The following is a 27,587-nucleotide window of genomic DNA, read 5'->3' as shown; positions in this document are numbered from 1 at the left end:
CTCAAACACACACAACAGATATATCTGAACTGAAATGTGATGTATTTTCTGCTGGCATTCTTAAAGAAGGTTCATATGTGGCTACAAACCTGCTGGTCTTTTAACCACCTGTTCAGTTTTTGAGTAAAGGCACTGACACTAGCCACACATTTTAAAGGGATTCTTTGGGATTTTAGCAATGAAGCCCTTTATCTAGTTCCCCAGTCAGATAAACTCATGGATAGCATTTTTGTCTCTGTGTTAAGAGTTCCCTGTCAGTGACTGTTAGCGCCTCACAACCCTGAACAAACTCCCATCCCCCGCAACCAGAGCCTGAGAGTCTTGGAGGAACCATAAACCTGCCTCTAAAACTCTCTCTGACCTGTGTGACCTGTGCCTTGATAGGTTGCTAGGGAGGTTACTAGGGGGCAGGACATTTACCCATCCTCTTGACACCGCAGGTCACACAATACTTGCTGTCTCCCTCAAGCAGCGGCAGAGAGCAACATCTATCTCTGCCTATCAACAACTGGACTCACTCATATCTCTGGACTTGTGGGATGCTGTGTGTGCCCAAAGTGAGTTGTGTGACATGTATATAGTGTTCTTAATAGTTATTTATTTATTGTTGTTGTTGTTGTTGTTGCATTATGTATAGCTTGTAACCTGTAAACATGTTCAGGGATTATATGCCATTTATACAGACCTTTATTACTGTTATTATGCTCTTGTGTTATCATATGTACAGTATATTCATTGCCTTTCATTTCCTTCAACAGAACTACTACCATTCCACTACTTTTCCCACTTTCCCCCCATGTTCATCTTCCTCAGTGTGTTTAAAGTTCCTGTGTGTTAACTCTTGGGCAGTTTCATTCCCTTCTAACCGGGGGCAGTGTCCGTGAGTCACAAACCAGTAAAATACCTGGAGCCAGATTACTCTCTTTCACTCTGCATCCAGTAGTTAGAAGTAGTTTCGCGAGCCAATGCTAACTAGCATTACCGCAATGACTGGAGGTCTATGGTATCTACTAGCATGCTAGCAGTTACCATAGACTACCGGCAATTGCGCAAACACTAGTTAGCAACTTCCTTCAACTGCACGCAGAGACATAAAAATGGTGTCCACGAGTTCATCTGACTCTGGGGAAGTTGATAAAGGACTAGTTAAATAAATACAAATCCTGAAGTATCTCTTTAAGGTTTCTGCAAGTTGGTTCAAGTGGTGAACAGCTTTTACAGAAAATGCAGATTGGGCAAAAGCTGTGGAGCTCTACAGTTTCCATTCGCTGCTCCCCTAGTATGGGACCCTATGAAATACAGATTTCATAAAATCATTCTGAAACAATATTCTTACATAAGCGGTAGAATTTGCAGTAAGACACAAATGAAACATACTGTATTTTTTACACATTTCTATTACATCAATAAATTATTTTCACAAAATGATAGGCAACAAATATGACTAATGTTAAAGTTATATACAGTACTTATACACAAAAATGTATATCTACTGATACTCTCTCTCTCTGCAAATGTGACCCAGTACAACAACATAACATTCCTTATTACATCCTTATTACATCAGTTGAGATTTCATTTTTTAATGTTCTCCATGTTGTCCCTGATATGATATTGTGTCACGTGTCAGTGTGTTTTCAGACGGAAGACTTTGGAGAGAGGTGCCGTGGCGCTGGAGTAGATCAGATAGGACTCCTCTCCGGAAGTAAAGAATTCCCAGTCGCTGCATCCGATGGTGGGAAGCCGGTGAATGGGAACAAACCCCTCGTATCCCTGCCACCTGCGCACATCCATATCATGTTCAAGTTCAAAGCACAAATCGTGATAATGATGAGTTTATAACATATCACCATAATGTTTGTAAATTCACAATATATCACCCATCCAATTATAGCACCATGACCAATTCTAGTGGATTCATGTGGATACCTGTAGATAATGCTGTTCAGAGAGTGAGACTCTCCATCAAAGGAGTTTGCAACAACCAGGTAACTCTCCTCTCCCACTGTGAAGAACTCCCAGTCAACAGCACTGAAGGGGGGAGACAGATAGAGCAATGAGAGAGGGAAGGAAGAGAGAGGAGAGGTGGGGAAAATGTGCACCTGTATAAAGGTGCATGTGTACCTGTATGTGACGATGTCCTGAAAACGCAGGAACAGCTGAGAGCTCATGTCCAGCTCGTAGATGGTCGAGTTGATGGCATAGCGACCGGGGCCGTTGCCATGGAGTTGGTGTCCGTTAGCAACCACCAGGAAGACCCTGCTGCCGATCTGGAACATCTCCCAGTCTGTGGCACAGAATGTCTGAGAGAGAGAGACAGAGAGAGAGAGACAGAGACAAAGGAAGAAATGAAAGAAAGAGAGACCATAGAATAATGCCGACATTGGAATTCCCTCCCAATCAAAGCTGAGTCTTTTTGTGGTTTCAGTCTGCCTGTCAGTCAACTTCACCTCACATGTGGTTCCATTCAAATGTCTGATTCACTATCAGTTATCTGTCAAAGCTGGATCTAACATGCAAATTCTGCCCCGCTATACATGGTCTATTTTTGGCCTCTCTTAGTTCCGTGGTGTGGGTGGTTGTGCTGTTTTAGGATTTCTGCCAATCTACCCCCCTCGCTTCCTTCCCCCTTGCCAACCCCCTCTTCCTTACTCTGTCTCTTCCTTCTACTTCACCTTCATCTCTCTCTCACCTTAATAGTCTGAAACAAGCGGAAACTTCCATCCACCCAGACATAGATGACCGAGTCAACGTGAGTGGTCTGTCCGTCGAACGCGTTCGCCACAGCCAGGAAGTGGTAGGGTCCGACCGTGAAGGCCTCCCAGTCGTAAGCCCCAGAGGTCCGCAGGGCCTGGTGTGGTTCAAACAGCTGCGTACCACGGTCCCACTTGTAGACCACACTGTCTATGGTGTGGTTGGTATTACCTAGAGGAAGGGAGGGGGTAGGGAGAGGACGAGATAATTGCAACTGAGTTACTAGTATTGCAACTCATCACAGGAGGCTGCTAAGGGGAGGACGGCTCACAATAACGTCTGGAATGGAGTAAATGAAATGTGGTGACCATGTGTTTGATGAGTTCTGTACCATTCCATTATTCCATTGCAGCCATTATTATGAACCCGTCCTCCACAATTAAGGTGCCATCAACCTGCTGTGCAGCTCATGTACCGTAACTGAGTAGAATATACTTTTCCACAAGGTCTTTTCAGCTTTACAAAGATTTGGCTGCAGCCAGTCCTTAACTGGTTCATGATTGGCTGTAGCCAGTTCCTACCTTGTCTGTGGTTGGCCACGGCGAGGTAGGTGTGTCCTTGGATGCGGAAGGCCTCCCAGTCCCGTGCACAGTGTGTCTGGAGCGCCTGGTAATGAACAAACCTCTGTGTCTTTTTATTCCACCTGTAGATCACTGACAGTTCATCTTTCTCCACTGTCTCCTCCTTCCCTGTGCTCTCCCTGGAGTTAGACACCACCAGGAATATCTACAACAAGTTAAATCAACAAATTAACAAATACAATTGTATTTCAAGTGTATTTAAACATCTCTAAGATGTCTTCCTGTACCTTCTTCCCCATAGTAAAGTGTCTCCAGGAGAGGGCTCCGTGTGTGCTGATCTTCTGGTAAAGGTGAAAGCCTCCGTCTCTCCAGAGGTAGATTGCAGAGCCCAGGGAGGGGGAGCGGTGGGCCATTGCTGCCATCAAACCCAGCCCTTGTACACTGAACACCTAGACATCACAGACAGATGGACAGACAGAGCGATTAGGAGAGAGAGACACGTTGAAAACCAGTTGAATCTACAACTATGTCTTAATTTAAACAAATATAATTAACTCAGCAAAAAAAGAAACGTCCCTTTTTCAGGACCCTGTCTTACAAAGATAATTCGTAAAAATCCAAATAACTTCACAGATATTCATTGTAAAGGGTTTAAACACTGTTTCCCATGCTTGTTCAATGAACCAGAAACAATTAATGAACATGCACCTGTGGAACGGTCGTTAAGACACTAACAGCTTACAGACGGTAGGCAATTAAGGTCACAGTTAGGAAAACTTAGGACACTAGAGAGGCCTTTCTACTGACTCTGAAAAACACTAAAAGAAAGACGCACAGGGTCCCTGCTCATCTGCGTGAACATGCCTTAGGCATGCTGCAAGGAGGCATGAGGACTGCAGATGTGGCCAGGGCAATAAATTGCAATGTCCGTACTGTGAGACGCCTAAGACTGCGCTACAGGGTGACAGGACACACAACTGATCGTCCTCGCAGTGGCAGACCACGTGTAACAACACCTGCACAGGATCGGTACTTCCGAACATCACACCTGCGGGACAGGTACAGGATGGCAACAACAACTGCACAAGTTACACCAGGAATGCACAATCCCTCCATCAGTGCTCAGACTGTCCGCAATAGGCTGAGAGAGGCTGGACTGAGGGCTTGTAGGCCTGTTGGAAGGCAGAACCTCACCAGACATCACCAGCAACAACGTCACCTATGGGCACAAACCCACCGTCACTGGACCAGACAGGACTGGCAAAAAGTGCTCTTCACTGACGAGTTGCAGTTTTGTCTCACCAGGGGTGATGGTCAGATTCGCGTTTATCGTCGAAGGAATGAGCGTTACACCGAGGCCTGTACTCTGGAGCTGGATCGATTTGGAGGTGGAGGGTCCGTAATGTTCTGGGGCGGTGTGTCACAGCATCATCGGACTGAGCTTGTTGTCATTGCAGGCAATCTCAATGCTGTGCGTTACAGGGAAGACATCCTCCTCCCTCATGTGGTACCCTTCCTGCAGGCTCATCCTGACATGACCCTCCAGCATGACAATGCCACCAGCCATAGTGCTCGTTCTGTGCATGATTTCCTGCCATGGCCAGCGAAGAGCCCGGATCTCAATCCCATTGAGCACGTCTGGGACCTGTTGGATTGGAGGGTGAGGGCTAGGGCCATTCCCCCCAGAAATGTCTGGGAACTTGCAGGTGCCTTGGTGGAAGACTGGGGTAACATCTCACAGCAAGAACTGGCAAATCTGGCACAGTCTATGAGGAGGAGATGCACTGCAGTACTTAATGCAGCTGGTGGCCACACCAGATACTGACTGTTACTTTTTGACCCCCCTTTGTTCAGGGACAGATTATTCAATTTCTGTTAGTCACGTGTCTGTGGAGCTTGTTCAGTTTATGTCTCAGTTGTTGAATCTTGTTATGTTCATACAAATATTTACACGTGTTAAGTTATAGGAAAATAAACGCAGTTGACAGTGAGAGGATATTTCTTTTTTTGCTGAGTTTATATTCATATTAAGAAAATATATTTAAACTATATGACCAAAAGTATGTGGACACCTGCTTGTTGAACATCTCATTCCAAAATCATGGGCATTAATACGGAGTTGGTCCCCCCTTTGCTGCTATAACAGCCTCCACTTTTCTGGGAAGGCTTTCTCCTAGATGTTGGAACATTGCTTGCTTCCAATCAGCCACAAGAGCATTAGTGAGGTCGGGCACTGATGTTTGGTGATTAGGCCTGGCTCGCAGTCGGCGTTCCAATTCATCCCAAAGGTGTTGAATGTGGTTGAGGTCAGGGCTCTGTCTAGGCCATTCAAGTTCTTCCACACAGATCTTGACAAACCATTTCTGTATGGACCTCGCTTTGTGCACGGGGGGCATTGTCATGCTGAAACAGGAAAGGGCCTTCCCCAAACTTTTGCCACAAAGTTGGAAGCCCAGAATCATCTAGAATGTCATTGTATGCTGTAGCGTTAAGATTTCCCTTCACTGGAACTAAGGGGCCTAGCCCGAACCATGAAAATCCGCCCCAGTCAATTATTCCTCCTCCACCAAACTTCACAGTTGGCACTATTCATTGAAGCAGGTAGCGTTCTCCTGGCATCCACCAAACCCAGATTCATCTGTCGTACTGCCAGATGGTGAAGCGTGATTCATCACTCCAGAGAACGCATTTCCACTGCTCCAGAGTCCAATGGCGTCGACCTTTACACCACTCCAGCTGACGGTTGGTATTGCACATGATGATCTTAGGCTTGTGTGCGGCTTGGAAACCCATTTCATGAAGCTCCAGACAAACAGTTCTTGTGCTGACTTTGTTTCCAGAGGCAGTTTGAACACACACTATTTTTTACGCACCGCGTGCTTCAGCACTCGACGGTCCCGTTTTGTGAGCTTGTGGTTTTGTGAGCTTGCGGCTGAGCTGTTGTTGCTCCTAGATGTTTCCACTTCACAATAACAGCACTAACAGTTGACCAGTGCAGCTCTAGCAGGGCAGATTTTTAAAGAACTGACTTGTTGGAAAGGTGGCATCCTATGATGGTGCCATGTTGAAAGTCACTGAGCTCTTCAGTAAGGCCATTCTACTGCCAATGTTTGTTGATGGAGATTGCATGGCGGTGTGCTCGATTTTATACACCTGTCAGCCATGGGTGTGGCTGAAATAGCCAAATCCACTAATTTGAAGGGATGTCCACATATATAGTATATAGTGTATGTTTTACCTCCATATCATACGTCTCTGAACTGGTGGAGAGGACCTGCTGCTCCAAGACATAGTCTAGTCTCTGGGACTCTGTAGAAGAGATGGAGAGGTCAGAGAGAAAGAGTGTGTGTGTGTGTGTGTGTGTGTGTGTGTGTGTGTGTGTGTGTGTGTGTGTGTGTGTGGAGGACCCACCTTGCAGCATGGGGACCCAGAGTGTACCGTCACAGAGGTAGAGAGCTCTCCTGACGGGGTTGAACCACAGCTGTCCTCTTACTGAACTGGAACAGGTCTTCTCCAGCCCCACAGACACCCGCACCTCTGACTCTGGGGGGTAGAGGGGGAGGGAGGGGGGTGGAGGGGGAGGGAGGGAGGTAGAGTGTGGGAGGTGGGTAGAGGGGGAGGGAGGGGGTGGAGGGGGAGGGAGGGGGTAGAGTGTGGGAGGGGGGTAGAGGGGGAAGGAGGGGGGTAGAGGGGGAGGGAGGGAGGTAGAGTGTGGGAGGGAGGTAGAGGGGGAAAGAGGGGGGTAGAGGGGGAGGGAGGGAGGTAGAGTGTGGGAGGTGGTTAGAGGGGGAGGGAGGAGGTAGAGTGTGGGAGGGGGGTAGAGGGGGAAAGAGGGAGGTAGAGGGGGAGGGAGGTGGTAGAGTGTGGGAGGGGGTAGTGGGGGGTAGAGGGGGAGGGAGGGAGGTAGAGGGGGATGAAGGGGGAGGGAGGGAGGTAGAGGGAGGGAGGGAGGGAGAGTGTGGGAGGGGGTTAGAGGGGGAGGGAGGGGGTAGAGTGTGGGAGGGGGGTAGAGGGGGAAAGAGGGGGTTAGAGGGGGAGGGAGGGGGTAGAGTGTGGGAGGGGGGAAGAGGGGGAAGGGGGGGCAGTAGAGGATAGACGTACAGGGTGAGGCAGGACAGGGGAGAGAGAAAAAAGAGTCAGAGAAAAGAGTCACATTTGTGAGAGAGATCAGGGGACAGTGAAAATAGGAGAGAGACAGTATACCATATGAAGGCAGCGTGAGGTCACTCCTAGTCTCTTTCTGTGGTAGGTCTAGCAGTACCGCGGGCACAGACAGCTCTGCCAGCCCGGGGTTGGAGGACGGGCAGACACGAGGGGTGGCATCAGAGCCTAGCACCAGGACCAGCTGTCTGATCAGACCCTGGGAGGGAGGGACAGGGGGAGGGAGGGAGGGACGGAGAGGAAAGGAGAGAAGTAGAGAGAAGCAAGTTATATGGTGTTGGCATAACCCATTGGCATAACCCATTGTGTCACTCTTATCAAGCCATCCTGTAGCCATTACTACTAGTGTAAATCTAGTGTACAAAGGTTCTAGAGAGAGAGGGTTGTAGTGTGTGTTGGTTCTTACTGAGAACAGGCCATTCCATCTCCCTCGGCTGCCGATGTGGAATCTGGAACCCTGAACACTTAGGTCAGAGGGCAACGACTTGGAGTGAACCCTGCTGAACACATATAATGACATCATCATTACAGAAATGCAATACAGACAGACGGACAAACAGACAGAGAAAAAGGATACACAGAAAGAGAGAGCGAAAGAAGGAGCCAGAGAAAGCAACTCACAGTTCCAGGTGTGTGTTGCAGTCCACAGTGAGAGTAGCGTAGTGTCCGCTAAATGCTAAAACCAACGTGTGCCAGCGATCATCAGCCAATTGGATGCCTCGGAAAACCCAGCGGGCCACGACCCCCCCGCTGCGACCTCTGAACAGGAAGTGGAGTCCGTCTCTGGAGAACCGCAGGCCAATCAGAAGCTGTCCCTGACTGTTGCTGTTCTCTCCATCGCCACTCCCCTTCCTCTTCTCTCCGTCCATTAGTCTTTCTCCCCCTCCATCTGTTTCTCCATCCCGCTCTTCATCACTCTCAGTTCCTCCCTGTGTCTCCCCCTTCCTCTTTCCAATCCTTGCATCCTCTTCTTCCTTTTCCTCCACCACAGAAAATATGTACTCGTTTTTCTGAAAGACAGGATGAGACAGATCATCACACAGTGGGAAGAGACACCAAAAAAAATACACTGAACCTTCCCCACGTCATCGATGATGTCACTTCCTGCTGTAATGCTGCCGCAGGTGTTTCTAACCCCTGGCCCTTACCTTAGGGGCGACGAGGCTGACCTTCAGGGTGGTGACGATGGAGAACTCTCTGGGGAAGAGGTGACAGTTGGCGAGGTGCTGGGAGGACGGGAAGTCCAGGGAAGGGTGAGGACGGGACAGACGGACACCCCTCACACCCCCAGACTGGATCAGATGCACCCCCCCTCCTGTTACCCCCCTTGCCCCCTCCCCTGCCCTGGAGAGAACACGGGACAGAAGGTCCAGGGGGAGCAGGTCTACGGGGAGAGAGAAAGAGTAAGAAAGTGAGAGAGAGGGGGAGAGAAAGAGTACGAAAGTGAGAGAGAGGGGGAGAGAAAGAGACAGAGAGAGATAGAGAAAGCAAGAAAAAAGAGAGGGGGAGAGAGCAATAAAAAGAGAGAAAGAGTGAGAAAGTGAGGGAGAGGGGGAGAGAGAGAAAGAGAGGGGGAAGAGAGAGAGAGTGAGAGAAAGGGGGAGAGAGAGATAGTTAGCATTTCCTAAATAGTGGGAAACTGCTTTAGGTGGTGAGAGCAGCAAGATGAGGTGTTGTAGTTTCTTGTGTATTCATGATATCAGGTAAGGTTAGTCAGAGTTTACGGGATGGCTGGGAAATGTCTGGTAGGTTTTTGGCATGATCTGTGCATACGTGTAGAAGAGTTATCTGTGCATGAGTGATTTGCATCAAAGTTTTGGCAAATCAAGTTAAACACGCCAAACACTCACGCACACGGCTGATATCTCTCTTACACACACACACACACACACACACACACACACACACACACACACACACACACACACACACACACACACACACACACACACACACACACACACACACACACACACACAGTAGTGGAAAAAGTACTCAATTGTCATACTTGAGTGAAAGTATAGATACATTCATAGAAAGTTACTTGAGTAAAAGTAAGTCACGCAGTAAAATAATACTTGAGTAAAGGTCTAAAAGTATTTGGTTCTAAATGTAATTGCTAAAATATACTTAAGTATCAATTTTCCTATATTAAGCAAACATACACCACCATTTTCTTGTTTTTAAAATGTATGGATAAACAGGGGCACGCTCCAACACAGACATAATTTACAAAAGATACATTTGTGTTTAGTGAGTCTGTCAGATCAGAGGCAGTAGGGATGACCACGTGTTCTCTTGATAAGTGTGTGAATTGAACCATTTTCCTGTCCTGCTAAGCATTCAAAACGTAACAAGTCCTTTTGGGTGTCAAGGAAAATGTAAGGAGTTACTATTTGAACTAGCATCCCTACTGCATGCAAACAAGAGAAAGAAAAAGCGGTGTGTTTAATGCCACTCTACAGTATCATCTGAGAGCCGCTATCTGACAGGAAGTACAATGTTATGTGTCACAATCAAATGTGTCCCCGGATAGGTTACAACACCCACACACACGCAGATATTATCATAGCGCGTTTAATAGAATAGAACGTACCTCTGCATGGTCTCCGTGTCTCTGCAGCTGCGTTGATGACCCTTAACCCGAGAAACAGCAGCAGAGGCAACAGCAGCATCGGCGATGACATCCCAGCTTGCTCCAGCCAATCACAAACACTGTGACTGATCCGAACGCCAATTGACGCTCATCTACAACACGCGTGTGAGTATGTGTGGCGTAGTAGTGTGTACATTTGTGTGTGAGGTGTGTCTAGAGATGGTCCTTAGAGAGTGTCCGTAGAAAGCATCATCTTCCAACAGAGAGAGTCCAGATGACAAAGTGAAGCCTGGATCTAAACTCCTCTACAGCATCTGACTTCAGCCAAGGCAGACAGGCAGGCTCCTAATGAGTTAGTTCTGTCTGGTCCAGCCCCTTCTCTTATATACCAGGCCCATGCAAATCACTAACCAGCCTGTCAATCATTTCACAGAGTAGAACAGAAGCCGACTGTATCTCTCACATACTCTTCTCTGTGTGTGTGTGTGTGTGTGTGTGTGTGTGTGTGTGTGTGTGTGTGTGTGTGTGTGTGTGTGTGTGTGTGTGAGAGAGAGAGAGCAAGATGTATACCTAAGGTGGAGTTGTATGGGCCATAGATACAGGGATAAAGAGCTGTACTACAAAATAGCCTTACATTAGATAAACACCATATAGCCCAAGTAGTCATTTTTTTAAAGTAATTTTGAAAACATGCAAACCACCGGTGACCTCTGCTCCACCAATAGAGTGCTTGATACCGGCTAAGCTATTACCATATTAACCAAGATCCCTGTTATTAGGACCTTTATTATTGTAGTAGCTGAAGAGTGGATGACTATGTACGTGAGTTTGTTTATGTAAGACAGCTGATCTCATAAAGGATTTTCTAATATTACATTCTGAGAAAATGTAATAAAAATTGTAGAGGGGAATTAGGTACAACTCTCAGGTGCGGACCCGGGAGGTTGGACCAAAGTGTCTGTGTACATGTGTATTTCAGCCATACCCAGGCTTCAAATAGCTATTCCGATACAGATCAAGGAGATAAAGGAGGGGTGTTCACTCTTTGTTATACACCTTTTACTGCTCTGTTTTTCCCTTTTCTTCAAGAGCAGGTTTGTGCGCTTTAGCGGATCAGTGGGCAGGAGGAAGACGTCCTTTAGACTAGTTTAGTGTTTCTCCTAGCCAGTTATTTTAAAGGCTACAGGATCTGACAGGATCATGATGATAATTTTCTTCCTTCTTGTATCTCTCTATCCCATCAGGCTATCAATCGACTGTGCTTAATCTGACTGTATCAGCCAATCACACAGAGCGATTTAACATCCTGACAGATGGCTGACCGCAGGCACAGATGTAATAAAAACAGAGATTTTCTCCTCCTTTTGAAAAAGGTCATAGATTATCGAGAAGAAACAAAATGCAGTTGTATTCAATTATACTTCTTCTCCGCTAGGATGACGTTTACAGAGGAATCCCAAAATACGAGTCCAAAGTGGTCAAAATGAATTTGAATGTATAGTTTAAATGTGTGCATGCAGGTTCTCCTCTGAGAAAACAGCAGCTTATTCAAAGGAGTGTAGTGGATTTCAGCAGAGACCCCAAGGATGTACTTGATCTTCTTCCATGGGAAGACTTCTCCATTCACCTAATAACAAACTGACACGGTCCTCAACCACTTCATCGTTTTCCTGGAGGAAAGGACGGGCTTTGGCGCAAATTACAATCTAATCACCGTGGCCCTTGTCATGATTAAACGTTGGACCGGAAACATGCAAGCACACAAATACAGGAACTCAGGGTATAGTCCCCGCTTTACCTCCGCTGAACTGGGACCTGCTGATAGAAAGGGAAGACGGGGAGACAGACAACTATGTACCAATAGACAGTAGCACCCCCTGCTGGTCTTTTTATGCAGCTGAGAAAACATTTCAGCGACAGTACTGTCAAATACTGCTGGATAGGGTCCAACATACACGACTATAAACAATACATTGAACATACAATTCATGATTCTCATGTGTAACCGGCAGTCCACTGAATGAGCCCATTTTATACCACACTTTTAAAGGAGGAGCCGTGACAAGGAGCCTGAGTACCAAACTATATTTATTGTTTACAGTAGTAAAAGACGCCAAACAATGTACAAATCAGTAGAGAAAACAAACAAATAGCATATGACAAAACATGTGGGTAAAGAACATAACTGCCCCTCCCCTTATGCTCCAAGTAGACGTAGCCCCTAACCACAGATCTGGGATCAGAAAACCGTAACCCCAAAACATGAACCATTACGGGGCTGCAAATGATCTGACCCTGTATCAGTGTTTAAGGATGACTTCTCCCTCCTGCCTTACACCCCCACCCAAACACCAAAAGCAGAGTCACTTACAGGGCTGCTGTAAGAACTGACCACCAAAAAAGAAAAAAAAAAAAGAATGAAATTATTCCACATGGTATCAGGGAATATTCCCTTTTGACTGACCTAAACAAACGAGGGGTGCATCTCAACAGTACAAGTAGCTTCCTTGTGACAAGGGGTCTCCGCTCCTTCATTCTCGTAAAACTGACACTAAAGAACTGGACAGGTGAAAGCTTACTCCATGGTCAGCATCCACCTTAGCCTGAATGTTCAGATCGGTGCCAAATGAAGGAGGCAACATAAGACTTGAGATGCACCCTTGGTTTTCACCCCCAGAAAAACCAGGGTGTTCCCCATGTCAAACCATTGGAAGGGTCCAGAAGCCACCCCTTAACCCCTAGGCACTTCTTGTAGATTTAAGGTGTTGGATAAATACAAAACACTACACAAGTGGCTTAGGTGTAGGGGGTTGTTTCTAGATCAAAACCCATGATTCTTAGCATTGGAAAGACCCGGAAGCTGTCCAAGACAGTTCAAGAGTTCAATGTTGACTAAGACAACAGACATTTGAGGGGAGCCCTCCCCCCACCCCATCCAAAAACGCGCCAGACATCTTTTAAAATAAGATCAAGGAAACACAGACGATGGAGAAGCCTCAAAGTAGAAGTTGCCCCTTACCACCGATCTAGGATCAGCTCATCGTGTCCTAAACGTAACCTCATCCAATATGGGGCAAACTAATAACTGACCTTAAATCAGTGTCTAGGGGCAAATTCATCCCAATCCTACCCCTCAGGACAAAACTGAGACAGACGTTTTTTTTTTAAAACAACAAAGGAACACAGAAGCTGAAGAGTGACTGGAGGAGAGGAGCAGTGGGTGTGGTTTGGGTATGTCAATCACTGTAACAGGAGGGGCTTAGCAGAGACCGCCTGTCTGCTGTTGGAAAACATCTATGGTGTCTTCATCCTCCATCTCCAGCTAGAGAGAGAGAATTAACATGTGTGAGATGGAAGGAGAGGGGGATCGAGTGAAGAGTGATTCTATGAGGAGGATATGGACTGGGAAGTACAGCGAGAAAGTAATCAAGTTCATTGAGAGCAGGTGTGCTTTAGTTGAGAGAATGATAATGGCGCCAGAGATGCTGTGCATTAGAGTGATTAAGAACGAGATAAGAGAAGTGAGTAGAGGGTGTTTCTAGAGATTATAGAGAGCTGCCAGTTGTCTGTGCTGTGTACCTGTGACGGTGTGTCTGTCTCGTTGATTGGCTGTCCGTCAAACCTGAACCTGATCTGCCTTATCGAGAGCCCCTGCAGGAGAAAGAGGACACATAAGAAATACATGGGACAGATATTCCTATAGTATTAGGAATAAGATCAGCTCTTTTCATAATATTTCTATGACCAATGTTCAGTGTGCCCCCTGCTCCAGTCTTTGCCATTGAGGCAGCAGGTAGGAGGGCAAGGTGTCTGATTGGTGACTGTGCTGACCTGACGTTCGCAGTAGGCCTTCATCAGTTTGCTGAGCGGAGTGTGTCTCTTGATTTTGAACTGAACCACAGAGCCGTCCTGACCGGCTACCTTTAAGTTAATGTGGTCGTTCTCAGTCTTCACGCCCTCCTGAAACACAACCAAACAGCAATTAAAAGATTAACATGTAGTTTTTCAGTCTTCAATACTTCTGTCTTGGAGAGCCAAACAATTGACTTGTGCAACCACTGTTAAGACTCCTCAGACGTCTCTGGTAAGGTCTGGACCGGGTAGCAAGGTAGTTTTCTTGTCTGTAAATTAGGGTTGCCTGTGGGTGGTACTGGGTCTGGGAAATGTGCGTAACCCGAAGGCTGTGACTGAAACAGCCAGATACTAGACCCATGCGTTATCCGTAGCAAAATCCACGTTCAGCTTTTCCTACTACCTCAAATCGAAAAACAATATGAATCTTGTCTCAATCAGTGGTTAGGGACTATTTCGTACAGACAACATTAACTAGCTATATCTGGTCTTACCGGCGCCTGGCCAACGCCATGCGTTTACTGACCTAGAAGATAAACAGTGCGTTAACTAACTAATTATGTTATTTATCCATTTCAATAAGTGGATGCCGACGAATGCATCCAAATCACTCGAATATTGCTTCCAAATTGTGTCACATTTAGTGCCGCTATACTTGCGGCGTTTAGCTAGCTAACTGCTAGCGTGGTCTTTTTTCCCCACAAAGAAAAACCCGCTAACGCTATCTGTGTATTCAACTTCGAAATGTAAGTGGTATTTATGTTTCAACAACACTATTTTCTGGTTGAAATACTTAGCATAACATCGCTAATAGCTTGTATATCTGATGAACTTAGAAATATCGTATCCGGAGGCAGCACTCCATTCATTTAACTACGAAACAAACAGTGCGCCGATTCAGACAAACGTGCAAACCGGGCCATTTTTGATTGCATATTTCAGGCGCTATTTAGCATTAGACTGTTTTAATCACCTTAAATACCCATCACATGTTGATAGCCGACTAGCCTTACCTTTGGTTTCTCCTCCGACATGTTGGTGGGTTTTCTTTAAAGGATTTGCGGGTTAAAATGTAATTTTGGCTGTGTTTTCGTTTGCACCTCTTTAAGCTATATGCTCTTCTCCTCCGCAAACACGGGAACGCGCTTTGGTCTCTCGTTCCGCAGACACTGATTGGCTTTCGTGGAAACACGTGACATATTCTCTCGGACGCTGATGCGGGGACGCGCAATTCAGCCAAATACTCGGCCACGCGACATTAAGAACCCGCCAAAGGCAGGGCTGAGTGTGGACCTTGCTTAATTTCAAATAAATACACACATTACACTCAGATCAAACTGTTTTTGTCACATGCTTCGTAAACAGGTGTAGACTGCCATTAAATTATTATTTACGGGTCATTTTCCAACAATGCAGAGTTAAAGATACAACATTTAAATATTGACAAGGGATAAATACACAGTGAATAACAATAATGAATAAACATTTTTTTTTTTAAATCTAACGTTATGTCACATGCGCCGAATACAACAAGTGTAGACCTTACCGTGAAATGCTTACTTACAAGCCCTTAACCAACAGTGAAGTTCAAGAAGAGTTAAAAAAATATTTACCAAATAAAGTAAAGTTAAAAAAAATTAAAAGTAACACAATAAAATAACGAGGTAATATACGGGGAACCGGTACCGAGCCAATGTGCGGGGGTACTTGTTAGTCGAGGTAGGTAGGGGTGAAGTAACTATGCATAGATAATTAACAGAGTAGCAGCGCAGCAGTGTACAAAACAAATGGGAGGGGGGTCAATGTAAATAGTCCGGTGGCCATTTGAGTAATTGTTCAGCAGTCTAATGGCTTGGGGGTAGAGCCTTTTGGTCCTAGACTTGGCGCTCCGGTACCGCTGATGATGATATCAAGCCAAATCTTCCATCTTCATCATAATGGATAGAGAAATGGGGTGCATTCATTACAGAATCCGTTTAATAAACAAATGGAAGCAAACAGAGTAGAGGGGTGATAGGCAACGAGACTGGAGATCCACAACCAGAAACATGGCTTTTGATGACCAATCGGGGCGCTCCAACTCAACATGTAATTTCTCTCTTAATGGAGAGTGGGTAGGGATCGAGGTATGGGTTACAATTCCAGAAAGATTCTCTCTTTGTGGCTCTGCTCATAGAAAATGCTTGAATAAAGAGTATACGTATCCTTGATAAAAAATAGTATATTGAGATTAAGAATTGAGGTTGAGTCAGAACTGCAGAAATTCCTGTTTATTTTTATCTCTACTATTATTGAGGTTACGATCTCGGGTCTGATATGGTAGTGGGTTTTTTAATATGACAGAGGTTATAGTAGGAGCTGAAAAGATCCAAAGAGACACAAGTCTTACATAGTGGAAAGTTTAATTTGAGTAAAAATAGATTTGCTCAATCAACAGACAAAGGGTCGTTTATTACACAACTTGACATCAATAAAAAATGGATTAATTTGGCCTGACAAGATTCTAACTGAAGTAGCTGGTGTCTGTAATGAGAAAGCTGTCACAGGTAGAAATATATTACTTAGATCTGACATTCTTTGTGTCTCATTTTACAAGGTGTGTACATTCTATATGGTAGGGTACATTTCTATCTGCAATTTTGAGCATTCAACTCTTCTGAATACCCTCTTATTTAAAGCTGCAATATGTAACTTTTTGGGCGACCAGACCAAATTCACATAAATGTGAGTTATAGATCTGTCACCCTCTTTGAAAGCAAGTCTAAGAAGCGGCAGACCTGTTGTATGTGCATTATTTCTATGCTTACCATATGGAAAACATATTTCACAGCTGTTTAGATGGTACAATGATTCTCTACCCTATACTTGCTTGTTTTGTCACAAACTGAAATTAGGTGAACTATTAGAATTTTAGCAAGCAGGAAATGGCAGAGGAACTTCTGCATAGTGCATCATTAAGTACAATTCTGGTTTAAATTAGAATAACAATACATCTATACAAGTTTATTGTTTGATGGAGTACAGGTGGGCACTGGACACATTTCCGATAGATCACCATAAGATAAATATACATAGAGAAGGTCAACTTTTCTGAAGTGCATCTTCTCAATCAAGTAGAGCATAGGCAAGATCTCCAATAACCAAGTAGTAACCCTCAAATACCATCATGAGTTTATAATACAGTAGTAGTCACTGAAGAAAGATGGTATAAATAAGGTAAGTTGCTAAGGCTACTGCACCTTTCCACTGCTCACACATAGTCTGCACTGCAAGACATGTTCTGCACTGCACCACTCACCAAGCAGCGCAGAACTTGTTCTAGCTAAGCATTCGTAGGATACTTTACATTCAACACAATGTTTAATGACCAGTGTTACATGGGCAGATAATGTTGTATAACAGGTTGTCCCAAAACTTTGATCTAAGGTCAGTTTCATGTATTCTCCTCAAACGGTTAAAGAGATTGAACGGGATCTTAAGCACTTACAAATTCGTAACATATTGTACAAATTGGAATTCGTAACATACGAATTGCAGGAAATTATTATTATAGACTACGGTCTGAAATTATACAAAACCTTTAAAACACCTAAGACTTTTATGATTAATGGTTTAGGGGAGGGTAAGCTGAGCATAAAACAGTCCTTGGGGGGGGGGGGTTGGATGAAAGGTCAAAGGTGAAGAGAAGGCAGGCAGTTGATAGTAGTGTTCAAATATCAGCTCAAGAGAATTTGGAGTACGGGTTGGACCCACTGAGACCTGGAAAGGGGGGGGGGGGGGGGGGGGAGAGAGAGAAAAGGAGTTAGAGATCATCTTTCATAACAAATTCCATCAGAGTAGTGACAGTGTTTTTCCACAGACAGGAGTGGTGTGTTTATCTCAAGTCGTACCATATTTCGATCTGATTTCTTCATGCCTCATCTTCATCTCTGCCTTTCTGTTAACACAAAGACAACCAGCTGGTTAGACGCACACATCATTGTTTTTAGAGGACTGCACAACCTTTCAGACCAGCCAGATGGGTAAGAAGTCATGAATAGAGCATAAACCGGTTTGGGCGGTTAGCTTGGATTGTGACGTATGTAAAGGTTTGTTCCAGTAATGCTTTAGTGTTACTCCGGCTGTAACTGATATGAAACTAACAAAATAAACTTGGGCCTTGTTCTGGTGGCAGTCACATTGTCAGAGACACACCAAGGTCAAATACAGCACACAGGGCTTGACTGGGTAACGTTTACCATATCTCCCTGTGGGATTTGTAGTAGGCCAGCTGAACACACACAGCCATGTAAATACTAATACTTAGAATAACCAAACACATTCTTTAGTTGCAAATTGCTTCACATACATAGAGAAATACACAGATGTTCATGTGCCATGATGACGTCTTACCTCTCTTCCTGTTTCCCCTTCATCTTATTGGTCCGTCTCTCCATCTTGGCATCGAACCTCGTAGACCTGACACACACGTTAGGGCGGATAAGTACTTATACATGTACCTGGAGGTCAGTCCATGGGGTGGGTAGGTCAGTGTGTGTGAATAATTACACACTAGTTGACCACGACAAAGCACACACACACACACACACACACACACACACACACACACACTACAGTTGAGGCCAAATATATTGGCACCCTTGCATTAAATTATTCCCCATTTCTTTTAAAATAAATAGAAATTGAAAAAAAAAAAAAACATTGGTATTGGATTTGACATTGCAGAGCCAATTTTATTTTTGTAAACCTAGGCTGAGAATATTGATTAAGAAAATAAAGACAAATAGCAGGTTCTAAATTGGCACCCTGGAGCTAGTACTTGGTTGCAGAGCCTTTGGCCAAGATAACTGCAGACAGACGCTTCTTGAAGCCACCGATGAGCTTGCTGCAACTTTCTACTGGCATTTGGCCCACTTCTCAGCAGCAAATTGTTCTAATACTTAAATGTTTGAGCGGTTCCCTCCAACTACTGTTCTCGCCATTGGTTTTGGATGTGATTCAGTTCCGGACTCTTGTCTGACATGTGGGAGATTTGATAATGCTGTGGGGTTGCTTTGCTGCCTCTGGTCCCTTGAACGTGTGCAAGGCATCATGAAATCAGCAGATTATCAGGTGTTTTGATCAACCCAGTGTCCAAAAACTGGGTCTCCATTGAATGTTGCGGGTCTTCCAGCAGGACAACAACCTAAAACATGAAAAAACACCCAGGAATGGTTCAAGAAGAGATGCTGGAATGTTCAGGAGTGGCCAGCCAAGAGTCCAGATTTGAATCACATCCAAAACCTATGGAGAGATCTGAAAACATCAGTTGAGCGGGGCACCCCTCAAACATTGAAGAATTAGAGTAGTTTGCTGCTGAAAAGTGGGTTACATCATTGCTTGCTACAAAACGTGTTTGTCTGCAGTTACCTTGGCCAAAGGCTGTGTAACCAACTATTAGCTCCGGAGAGCCACTCATTTAGTTCATGCCATTTGTCTTTATTTTCGAAATAAAAATTGTCAACTTAAGTTCACAAAAATACAATTGGATCTGCAATGTTGAAAATCTAATAAGGTGTGAAGACCAGAAGTTTACTTTTTTTTTTTAAACTTATTTTAGAAGGGGACACACATGTTTAAGTTGTATTGATTATTATTTAGTAGAAGTATTGTTTGTATATCGTTGTATTTTAAATTTGTGTTACTGTTTTTGTCTATCACTGTTTCGTTATGTGTCATGTTTTGTGTTTTTTTGTGGACCTCAGGAAGAAATGCTGCTGCTTTGGCAAAAGCTAATGGGGATCTGAATAAACAAATAAGAAGTGCATGTGTGCCAATATGTTTGGCCGAAACTGTATATAAATACACTCACGCAGTCAACGATAAATAAAAATAATAAATAATACTGTATACAGTTGAAGTCGGAAATCTACATGCACTTAGGTTGGAGTCATTAAAACTTGTTTTTCAACCACTTCACAAATGTATTGTTAACAAACTATAGTTTCGGCAAGTTGGTTAGGACATCTACTTTGTGCATGACAAGTAATTTTTCCAACAATTGTTTACAAACAGATTATTTCACTTATAATTCACTGTATCACAATTCCAGTGGGTCAGAAGTTTACATACACTAAGTTGACTGTGCCTTTAAACAGCTTGGAAAATTCCAGAAAATGATGTCATGGCTTTAGAAGCCTCTGATAGACTCAAATGATGTCAATTAGCCTATTGGAGGTGTACCTGCGGATGTATTTCAAGGCCTACCTTCAAACTCAGTGCCTCCTTGCTTGACATGAAGGGAAAATCAAAAGAAACCTGTCAAAAAAAAATGTAGACCTCCACAAGTCTGGTTCATCCTTGGGAGCAATTTCCAAATGCCTGACGGTACCACGTTCATCTGTACAAACAATAGTGCACAAGTATAAACACCATGGGACCATGCAGTCATTATACCGCTCAGGAAGGAGATGCGTTCTGTCTCCTAGAGATGAACGTACTTTGGTGCGAAAAGTGCAAATCAATCCCAGAACAACAGCAAAGTACCTTGTGAAGATGCTGGAGGAAACAGGTACAAAAGTATCTATATCCACAGTAAACCGTGTCCTATATTGACATAACCTGAAAGGCCGATCAGCAAGGAAGAAGCCACTGCTCCAAAACCGCCATAAAAAAGCCAGACTACGGTTTGCAACTGCATATGGGGACAAAGATTGTACTTTTTGGAGAAATGTCCTCTGGTCTGATGAAACAAATATAGAACAGTTTGGCCATAATGACCATCGTTATGTTTGAAGGAAAAAGGAGGAGGCTTGCAAGCCGAAGAACGCCATCCCAACTGTGAAGCACAGGGGTGGCAGCATCATGTTGTGGGGGTGCTTTGCTGCAGGAGGGACTGGTGCACTTCACAAAATAGACAGTATCATGAGGAAGGCAAATTATGGGGATATATTGAAGCAACATCGAAAAGATATCAGTCAGGAAGTGAAAGCTTGGTCACAAATGGGTCTTCCAAATGGACAATGACCCCAAGCATACTTCCAAAGTTGTAGCAAAATGGCTTAAGGACAACAAAGTCAAGGTACTGGAGTGGCCATCAAAGCCCTGACCTCAATCCAGTAGAAAATGAGTGGGCAGAACTGAAAAAGCGTGTGCCAGCAAGGCCTACAAACCTGACTCAGTTACACCAGCTCTGTCGTGAGGAATGGGCCAAAATTCACCCAACTTATTGTGGGAAGCTTATTGTGGGAAGGCTACCCGAAACGTTTGACCCAAGTGAAACAATTGAAAGGCAATGCTACCAAATACTAATTGAGGGTATGTAAACTTCTGACCCACTGGGAATGTGATGAAAGAAATAAAAGCTGTAATTAATCACTGTACTATTATTCTGACATTTTACATTCTTAAAATAAAAGTGGTGATCCTAACTGACCTAAGACAGGGAATTTTTACTAGGATTAAATGTCAGGAATTGTGAAACTGAGGTAAAATGTATTTGGCTAAGGTTTATGTAAACTTCTGACTTCAACTGTATATCATCCCAAACCGAGATGTGTTTTGGAAACATTGACCACACAAATCAACAATGTGTGAGTGTTATAAGCACTATACCCCATGTGTTCACACTTGCAGCAGCAGAAGAGGCAGACCAGGAAGGCGATGATAATGACTCCACCCACCACCGCCATGGCGATGATCAAGGACTGGAAATTTACTGACACACACACACACACACAAACATTAGTTCCTACTCCAGCAGAGGTGTGTGTGTGTTTGTTTTCTTACCCCAGCAGCGTCCCCAGCGTGCATCGTTGAGGGGGCAGAGGGCGTGCGGGGGGAGGATGGTGTTGACTGGGTACGTGATACACATCTTAGTCTTCTGACACCATAGGCACTGTGACACACACACACACACACACGTCAACATAACACAAATAACGTTGAAGTCGGAAGTTTACATACACCTTAGCCAAATACATTTAATACAATTCCTGACATTTAATCCTAGTAATAATTCCCTGTTTTAGGTCAGTTAGGATCACAGCTTTATTTTAAGAATGTGAAGTGTCAGAATAATAGTAGAGAGAATGATTAATTTCAGCTTTTATTTCTTTCATCACATTCCCAGTGGGTCAGAAGTTCACATACACTCAATTAGTATTTGGTAGCATTGCCTTTAAATTGTTTAACTTGGGTCAAACGTTTTGGGTAGCCTTCCACAAGCTTCCCCCAATAAGTTGGGTGAATTTTGGCCCATTCCTCCTGACAGAGCTGGTGTAACTGAGTCAGGTTTGTAGGCCTCCTTGCTCACACACTCTTTTTCAGTTCTTCCCACAAATGTTCTATAGGATTGAGGTCAGGGCTTTGACGCCCACTCCAATACCTTGACTTTGTTGCCCTTAAGCCATTTTGCCACAACTTTGGAAGTATGCTTGGGGTCATTGTCCATTTGGAAGACCCATTTGCGACCAAGCTTTCACTTCCTGACTGATGTCTTGAGATGTTGCTTCAATATATCCACATAATTTTCCTCCCTCATCATGCCATCTATTTGTGAAGTGCACCAGTCCCTCCTGCAGCAAAGCACCCCCACAACATGATGCTGCCACCCCCGTGCTTCACGGTTGGGATGGTGTTCTTCGGCTTGCAAGCATCCCCCTTTTTCCTCCAAACATAACGATGGTCATTATGGCCAAACAGTTCTATTTTTGTTTCATCAGACCAGAGGACATTTCTCCAAAAAGTAATCTTTGTCCCCATATGCAGTTGCAAACTGTAGTCTGGCTTTTATGGCGGTTTTGGAGCAGTGGCTTCTTCCTTGCTGAATGGCCTTTCAGGTTATGTCAAAATAGGCCTAATTTTACTACTTTTGTACCTGTTTCCTCCAGCATCTTCACAAGGTCCTTTGCTGTTGTTCTGGGATTGATTTGCACCAAAGTACATTCATCTCTCTAGGAGACAGAACGCGTCTCCTTCCTGAGCGGTATGACGGCTGCGTGGTCCCATGGTGTTTATACTTGCGTACTATTGTTTGTACAGATGAACGTGGTACCTTCAGGCGTTTGGAAATTGCTCACGAGGATGAACCAGACTTGTGGAGGCCTACAATTTTTTTTCTGAGGTCTTGGCTGATTTCTTTTGATTTTCCCATGATGTCAAGCAAAGAGGCACTGAGTTTGAAGGTAGGCCTTGAAATACATCCACAGGTACACCAATTGACTCAAATGATGTCAATTAGCCTATCAGAAGCTTCTAAAGCCTAAACATCATTTTCTGGAATTTTCCAAGCTGTTTAAAGGCACAGTCAACTTAGTGTATGTAAACTTCTGACCCACTGGAATTGTGATACAGTGAATTATAAGTAAAATAATCTGTCTGAACAATTGTTGGAAAAATTACTTGTGTCATGTACAAAGTAATGTCCTAAGCGATTTGCTAAAACTATAGTCTGTTAACAAAAAAGTGGTGGAGTGGTTGAAAAACGAGTTTTAATGACTCCAACCTAAGTCTATGTACACTTCTGACTTCAACTGTATATGTGATCTATGAATGGGTAGGGGTTTCAGGATTGGCAGGGATGCACAGAGATAAATGAGGGCAGAGAGAGAGAGGTGTGTTCAGTTTGTCCCCAGACCTGTCTGACAGGTGTGGAGGGTGCAGCTGGTATGCTGATTCATGTGCACCAGAACACATTTGTGACCCTTTTAGACCCGTGAGCAGGAGGTATAGTGAGGGAATCAGGACCAAAGAAACCCAGTGTGTCAGACTAATCCCAGACTCACCGTCACATTCGTTAGACATTCCTCACAGTTTGTTCCATTCTTAGTCTCACACACTGAGGAGGGAGAGAAAACAGGTTGATTGAGGGGAAAAAAACATTAGATTAGTAGTTCATAACATACTAAATAACTGCAGTTCGAGGCAGTAATAAAGCCTTCTCACTTGCAGCAAGTCCTAGCCTACTGTAGATTTTTCTATTTGTTGTTTGACTGTATGATTCCACATAATTGTTTGTGTACATTCTGTTAGCTCTATGGCTCCAGATAAGAAGGGGAAGCCTGGTTGTCTGGTTTCTATGGGGCTAAAAGGCTAAAGGATTCTTCCAAGACGGGGAACAGGTGTCTCTTTGGACACTAACTGGTTTCACCCAAACACTTAACAGTTAAATGGGCCAGCCAGTCACGATTATAGCTACTGAAATGTGTTTGAGAAGGAACTGAAAACACTCCAACGTTCCTGCTAAAAAGGTTTCAGTTACACAAGCATTTAGCAGAAAGCAAGAGCCAACTCCCTAACAGTGAATAGGCCGAATACGTTACTAATGTACCAAGACAGTTGAAATTAAAGAGCCATTATCTGAATATAATACATGTTGAGGTTATTGAAAGTCTAAATTATATCATTATAAAAGGAACTGAAAACAAGCATTAAGTCATTTTCTGTTTTACCTAAAGGCAAAGTCACTGTGAAATAGGCTACAACGTGAAATCTAGGGGAAATTCTGGTTTGAGAACTCCACTAGCAGCTGTATTTTCGATGATTAACGTCATAGACTAACTACAGCCAACATAATTAACTATAATATTGTCATATAGATCAAAATAATCTATAAGCGACAATAAATCAATGGTTAAGAAAAACAAAAGAAGTGTCACTAACTCACCTGTCCTTGGTGCGGCAGTTTGCGAGAACACAGTGACTAAACCGAAGAGCAGCAGAACAGCAGGTAGGCATACTAAACTCCTCAAATCCATCATTTATTGAAACGTTCAAATCTGACAGTAAAATATCCCGTCGTGTATGGCGCTACTCATGAGTTGAAAAAGTTGTCTTATTTAAGTAACAACACGGAGAGAGGCAATCCGTTTTAAGAAAACAAACCCTTGAAGTGATGTTGAGATAAGACAAAAAGGTCTGTCCTCCTTTCTCACTGCGCGCGCCCAACCAATGACATGTGGAATTAGGGTGACCACATGTCCCAGAATACGGGACAGTCCCAAATGTTGGCAATTTGTCTGCTGTCCCGTAAAATTTTATCAACAAATTAAAACACCACTAGATTTGTTGCGTATTTCAGTCAGACTTCCTATTCATTTGATGATGACTGACATTTCGAACTGTCTGCCAGAAACATGTATTCATGTAGGCTGCACTGGCCCGCAAAAACATTCCGTTGTCCCGCATTTGTGTATTTTAAACATGGACCATTATGTGGTCACCCTAGCTGAAATAGAACAATCAAGTCAGCTGTGTGCGCGTGCGTAAGTGTGTGCTGCGTGCGTGCGTGTATAGAAGAGAAGACTGGACAATTTCCGATAATTTATTAAAGCATGAGTTTGTAAAGCCAGTTACAAAAAAAATGAACAACAACAATTTTCTCTCTCTTTCTCTTTTTTTCTCTCAAACAATCACAATGTTTCAATATATAATGATAATAATTAATATGAACCATGACAGATTACAGTCAGGCCCTACTCTGGCCGCCTGCGGCTGGAAAAGGACCTCGGTATAGAGGTTGCTCATAGACACAGATCTAGGATCAGCTTACCCTTACCATTTGGGTGTGAAACGGAAAACTGAGCATAGATCACAGGAGGTTGGTGGCACCTTATTTGGGGAGGATGGGCTTGTGGTAATGGATCAAAATCAATGGAATGGTATCAAATACATCAAACATATGGTTTCCATCTGTTTGATGCCATTCCTTTTGCTCAGTTCCAGCCAATATTATGAGCCTTCTTCCCTTCAGCAACCTCCACTGCCTTAGATCAGTGTCAAGAGGCAACTTCATCTTACTCTGTGTACTAGCAGTGTGAGAGGCAGGGCCATAGAAAGAGAATACCTAGATAGGACACAGTTCCCGAATTTCACTGGATTTGATGATAATTGACATTCCGACCTGTCTGCCAAAAAACATGTATTCATGTAGGCTACACATGCCTGCAAAAACTGGATTTTTCGGTCATTCCAAATGGTCCACTGGAACACAGGATGGAATGTTGTTCTGAATTGGAATGTCCTTTCCAGTAATTCTGATTCTATAGACTGGTCCTCCAGGGGGCTTAGGCCCACAAGCAGTGACGACACACAGTCAGAAACAAACAAAATTCCCATGTTCCCAGAATTCTGAATTCCTATTTCCTAGAAGCATACCTCTTTCACAGAATTCCATACTGTAACCATATCCCCTCCCTCCCTCTGCAATAATTATAACAAATAAATACCCCATCCTCCCCTTCCCTCCCTCCCCAAACTCTTCCCCCATTTAAAATCACAACACCATTCTCTTATAAAGGTTATCCAGATACATAATACTGTTATTTCTCAACAACACACTGTCTTTCTTTTCTTCCTATGGTTCCCTTCTTCCCCCGGTGGGGTAGTTAGTTAGTCACCTGCATTATGACACAGATACACACGCTCACGTTAGCATTCCAAACACAGCACTGCAGGAGGGGTGACACTGGGAACGTACAGTACACTAGTCACATGACTTAAAACAGGTTCTATTCACACATGAACTGGAGAACAGTCACATAGCGTAGAAACAGAATGGGTAGAGAAGACAAGATTGTAGATTCCTCATGTTTTAAAAAAAAAAGTACCCACCGATATGGAAACGTGAGCCAGAAGGATGATACGAAGGCTACATTTCACCAGAGTACAGAGAAACGCATGTAGGCAACCATCCCAAACCGCCCTACCAATATGGCCGCCGCGACTGAACTCTACCCATTCTACATCAAGAAGTGAAACCCCTCTATATCTCTGTGATTTAGTCAGATGGCACTGCTAGTGAATAAGGGTGCGTTGGCATATTAGACATACAGCAGTGAATATCTCTGTTCATTCGCATTTAGTTTACACATTCAATAAATTAATCAAATGGCATTTATAATGGTATTTATATACATACAGTCCAGTGACCACCAAAATCTATGTAGGGTTCCTATGGGTGCGATATACAAAAACGATAAGTATTTGATTAGTGTATGTGTGTATGTATAGGTTGGCCATGAATATATAATATATGTGATGTTCATAGTATGTAGACATATTATAGGAGAAAGCTCTCTCAATCTCCCTTGGTTGATCTTGTAGTCAACATTTTTCATTCTCCTCCCATGGAGCTTCCCCCCAGACTGAGCCAGACAGCTACCCCTTGAAAGAGCCTCTGAGTCAGGATGATCCCAGGGAGAAGGCCCTGGATGGGCCTCCAGCCCTGGTTCTCTGAGGGGGTTTGTATGAGGCCACTTCCTTTGACCATATGTGATGTCACTTCCTTTGACACAGGAAGTAAGTACTGTGCAGTCTGATGAAGAAGGGACCTGATTTTCCATTTGACCCCGAGATGAAAACACAAAACACAGTGAGTCCTTCATCTCAGTCACCATGGATAACAGCAGATGAACGAGAGATTGAGTGAGAGAAAGAGAGAGGAAAGGAAGCAAGCAAGCAACAGAGAATAAATTAACCCTTAACTGTAAAGAGAGTGAAGCAGGTGAAATGGGGGACACACAGACAGAGAAAGAGAGAGTTATATCAAATGGGGGAGAGAGGGTAAGAGACAGAGGAAGGAAGATATAAATAGTAACAGGCTTCATTTGATCTCTCCTAGCTGGCAGTGTGTTGGGACTGCGACTGGGAGTGTGTTATCGGGGTCGAGAAGGGGGCGACAGGGCTTTGCGGGTGGTATGGCTTGACTAGACTATTGTGCTTAT

The 27,587-nt window shown here is 44.0% G+C and overlaps 4 protein-coding genes across 4 annotated transcripts in view; all 4 read right to left on the bottom strand.

Annotated features, from left to right (window-relative positions):
• Window positions 1-1,351: 1,351 nt before the first annotated feature.
• LOC115195138 (thrombospondin-type laminin G domain and EAR repeat-containing protein-like) lies at window positions 1,352-10,123 on the bottom strand. Its single transcript, XM_029754944.1, has 13 exons — window positions 10,033-10,123; window positions 8,585-8,820; window positions 8,058-8,446; window positions 7,843-7,936; window positions 7,479-7,635; window positions 6,687-6,818; window positions 6,514-6,584; window positions 3,563-3,724; window positions 3,276-3,480; window positions 2,693-2,925; window positions 2,125-2,303; window positions 1,930-2,031; window positions 1,352-1,780 (listed from the first exon to the last, which is right to left on the bottom strand). The coding sequence occupies exons 1-13, from the start codon at window positions 10,121-10,123 to the stop codon at window positions 1,627-1,629; spliced, it is 2,205 nt and encodes a 734-aa protein (XP_029610804.1). The 3' UTR covers window positions 1,352-1,626.
• Window positions 10,124-12,102: 1,979 nt separating this feature from the next.
• On the bottom strand, window positions 12,103-15,052 carry LOC115196140 (small ubiquitin-related modifier 3). The gene is made up of 4 exons (XM_029756749.1): window positions 14,898-15,052; window positions 13,864-13,992; window positions 13,612-13,683; window positions 12,103-13,354 (listed from the first exon to the last, which is right to left on the bottom strand). Exons 1-4 carry the CDS (start codon window positions 14,916-14,918, stop codon window positions 13,292-13,294), a joined length of 285 nt encoding a protein of 94 aa, XP_029612609.1. The 5' UTR covers window positions 14,919-15,052; the 3' UTR covers window positions 12,103-13,291.
• Window positions 15,053-16,269: 1,217 nt separating this feature from the next.
• On the bottom strand, window positions 16,270-25,044 carry LOC115196139 (pituitary tumor-transforming gene 1 protein-interacting protein). The gene is made up of 7 exons (XM_029756748.1): window positions 24,530-25,044; window positions 23,649-23,701; window positions 21,652-21,760; window positions 21,478-21,580; window positions 18,277-18,342; window positions 17,775-17,821; window positions 16,270-17,643 (listed from the first exon to the last, which is right to left on the bottom strand). The coding sequence occupies exons 1-7, from the start codon at window positions 24,621-24,623 to the stop codon at window positions 17,606-17,608; spliced, it is 510 nt and encodes a 169-aa protein (XP_029612608.1). The 5' UTR covers window positions 24,624-25,044; the 3' UTR covers window positions 16,270-17,605.
• Window positions 25,045-26,221: 1,177 nt separating this feature from the next.
• Window positions 26,222-27,587, bottom strand: part of LOC115196138 (unconventional myosin-X) — a 23,068-nt gene continuing 21,702 nt past the window's right edge. Inside the window, exon 37 of the mRNA XM_029756747.1 lies at window positions 26,222-27,587. This exon is cut by the window's right edge and continues 605 nt beyond it. The gene's annotated coding sequence lies outside the window, so the exon portion shown is untranslated.

The sequence above is a fragment of the Salmo trutta genome, chromosome 6 (genome assembly GCF_901001165.1).
Source record: "Salmo trutta chromosome 6, fSalTru1.1, whole genome shotgun sequence".
Lineage (NCBI taxonomy): Eukaryota > Metazoa > Chordata > Actinopteri > Salmoniformes > Salmonidae > Salmo > Salmo trutta.
Note: the sequence above shows the minus strand (reverse complement) of the source record. Positions and strands in the feature narration are given on the sequence as shown.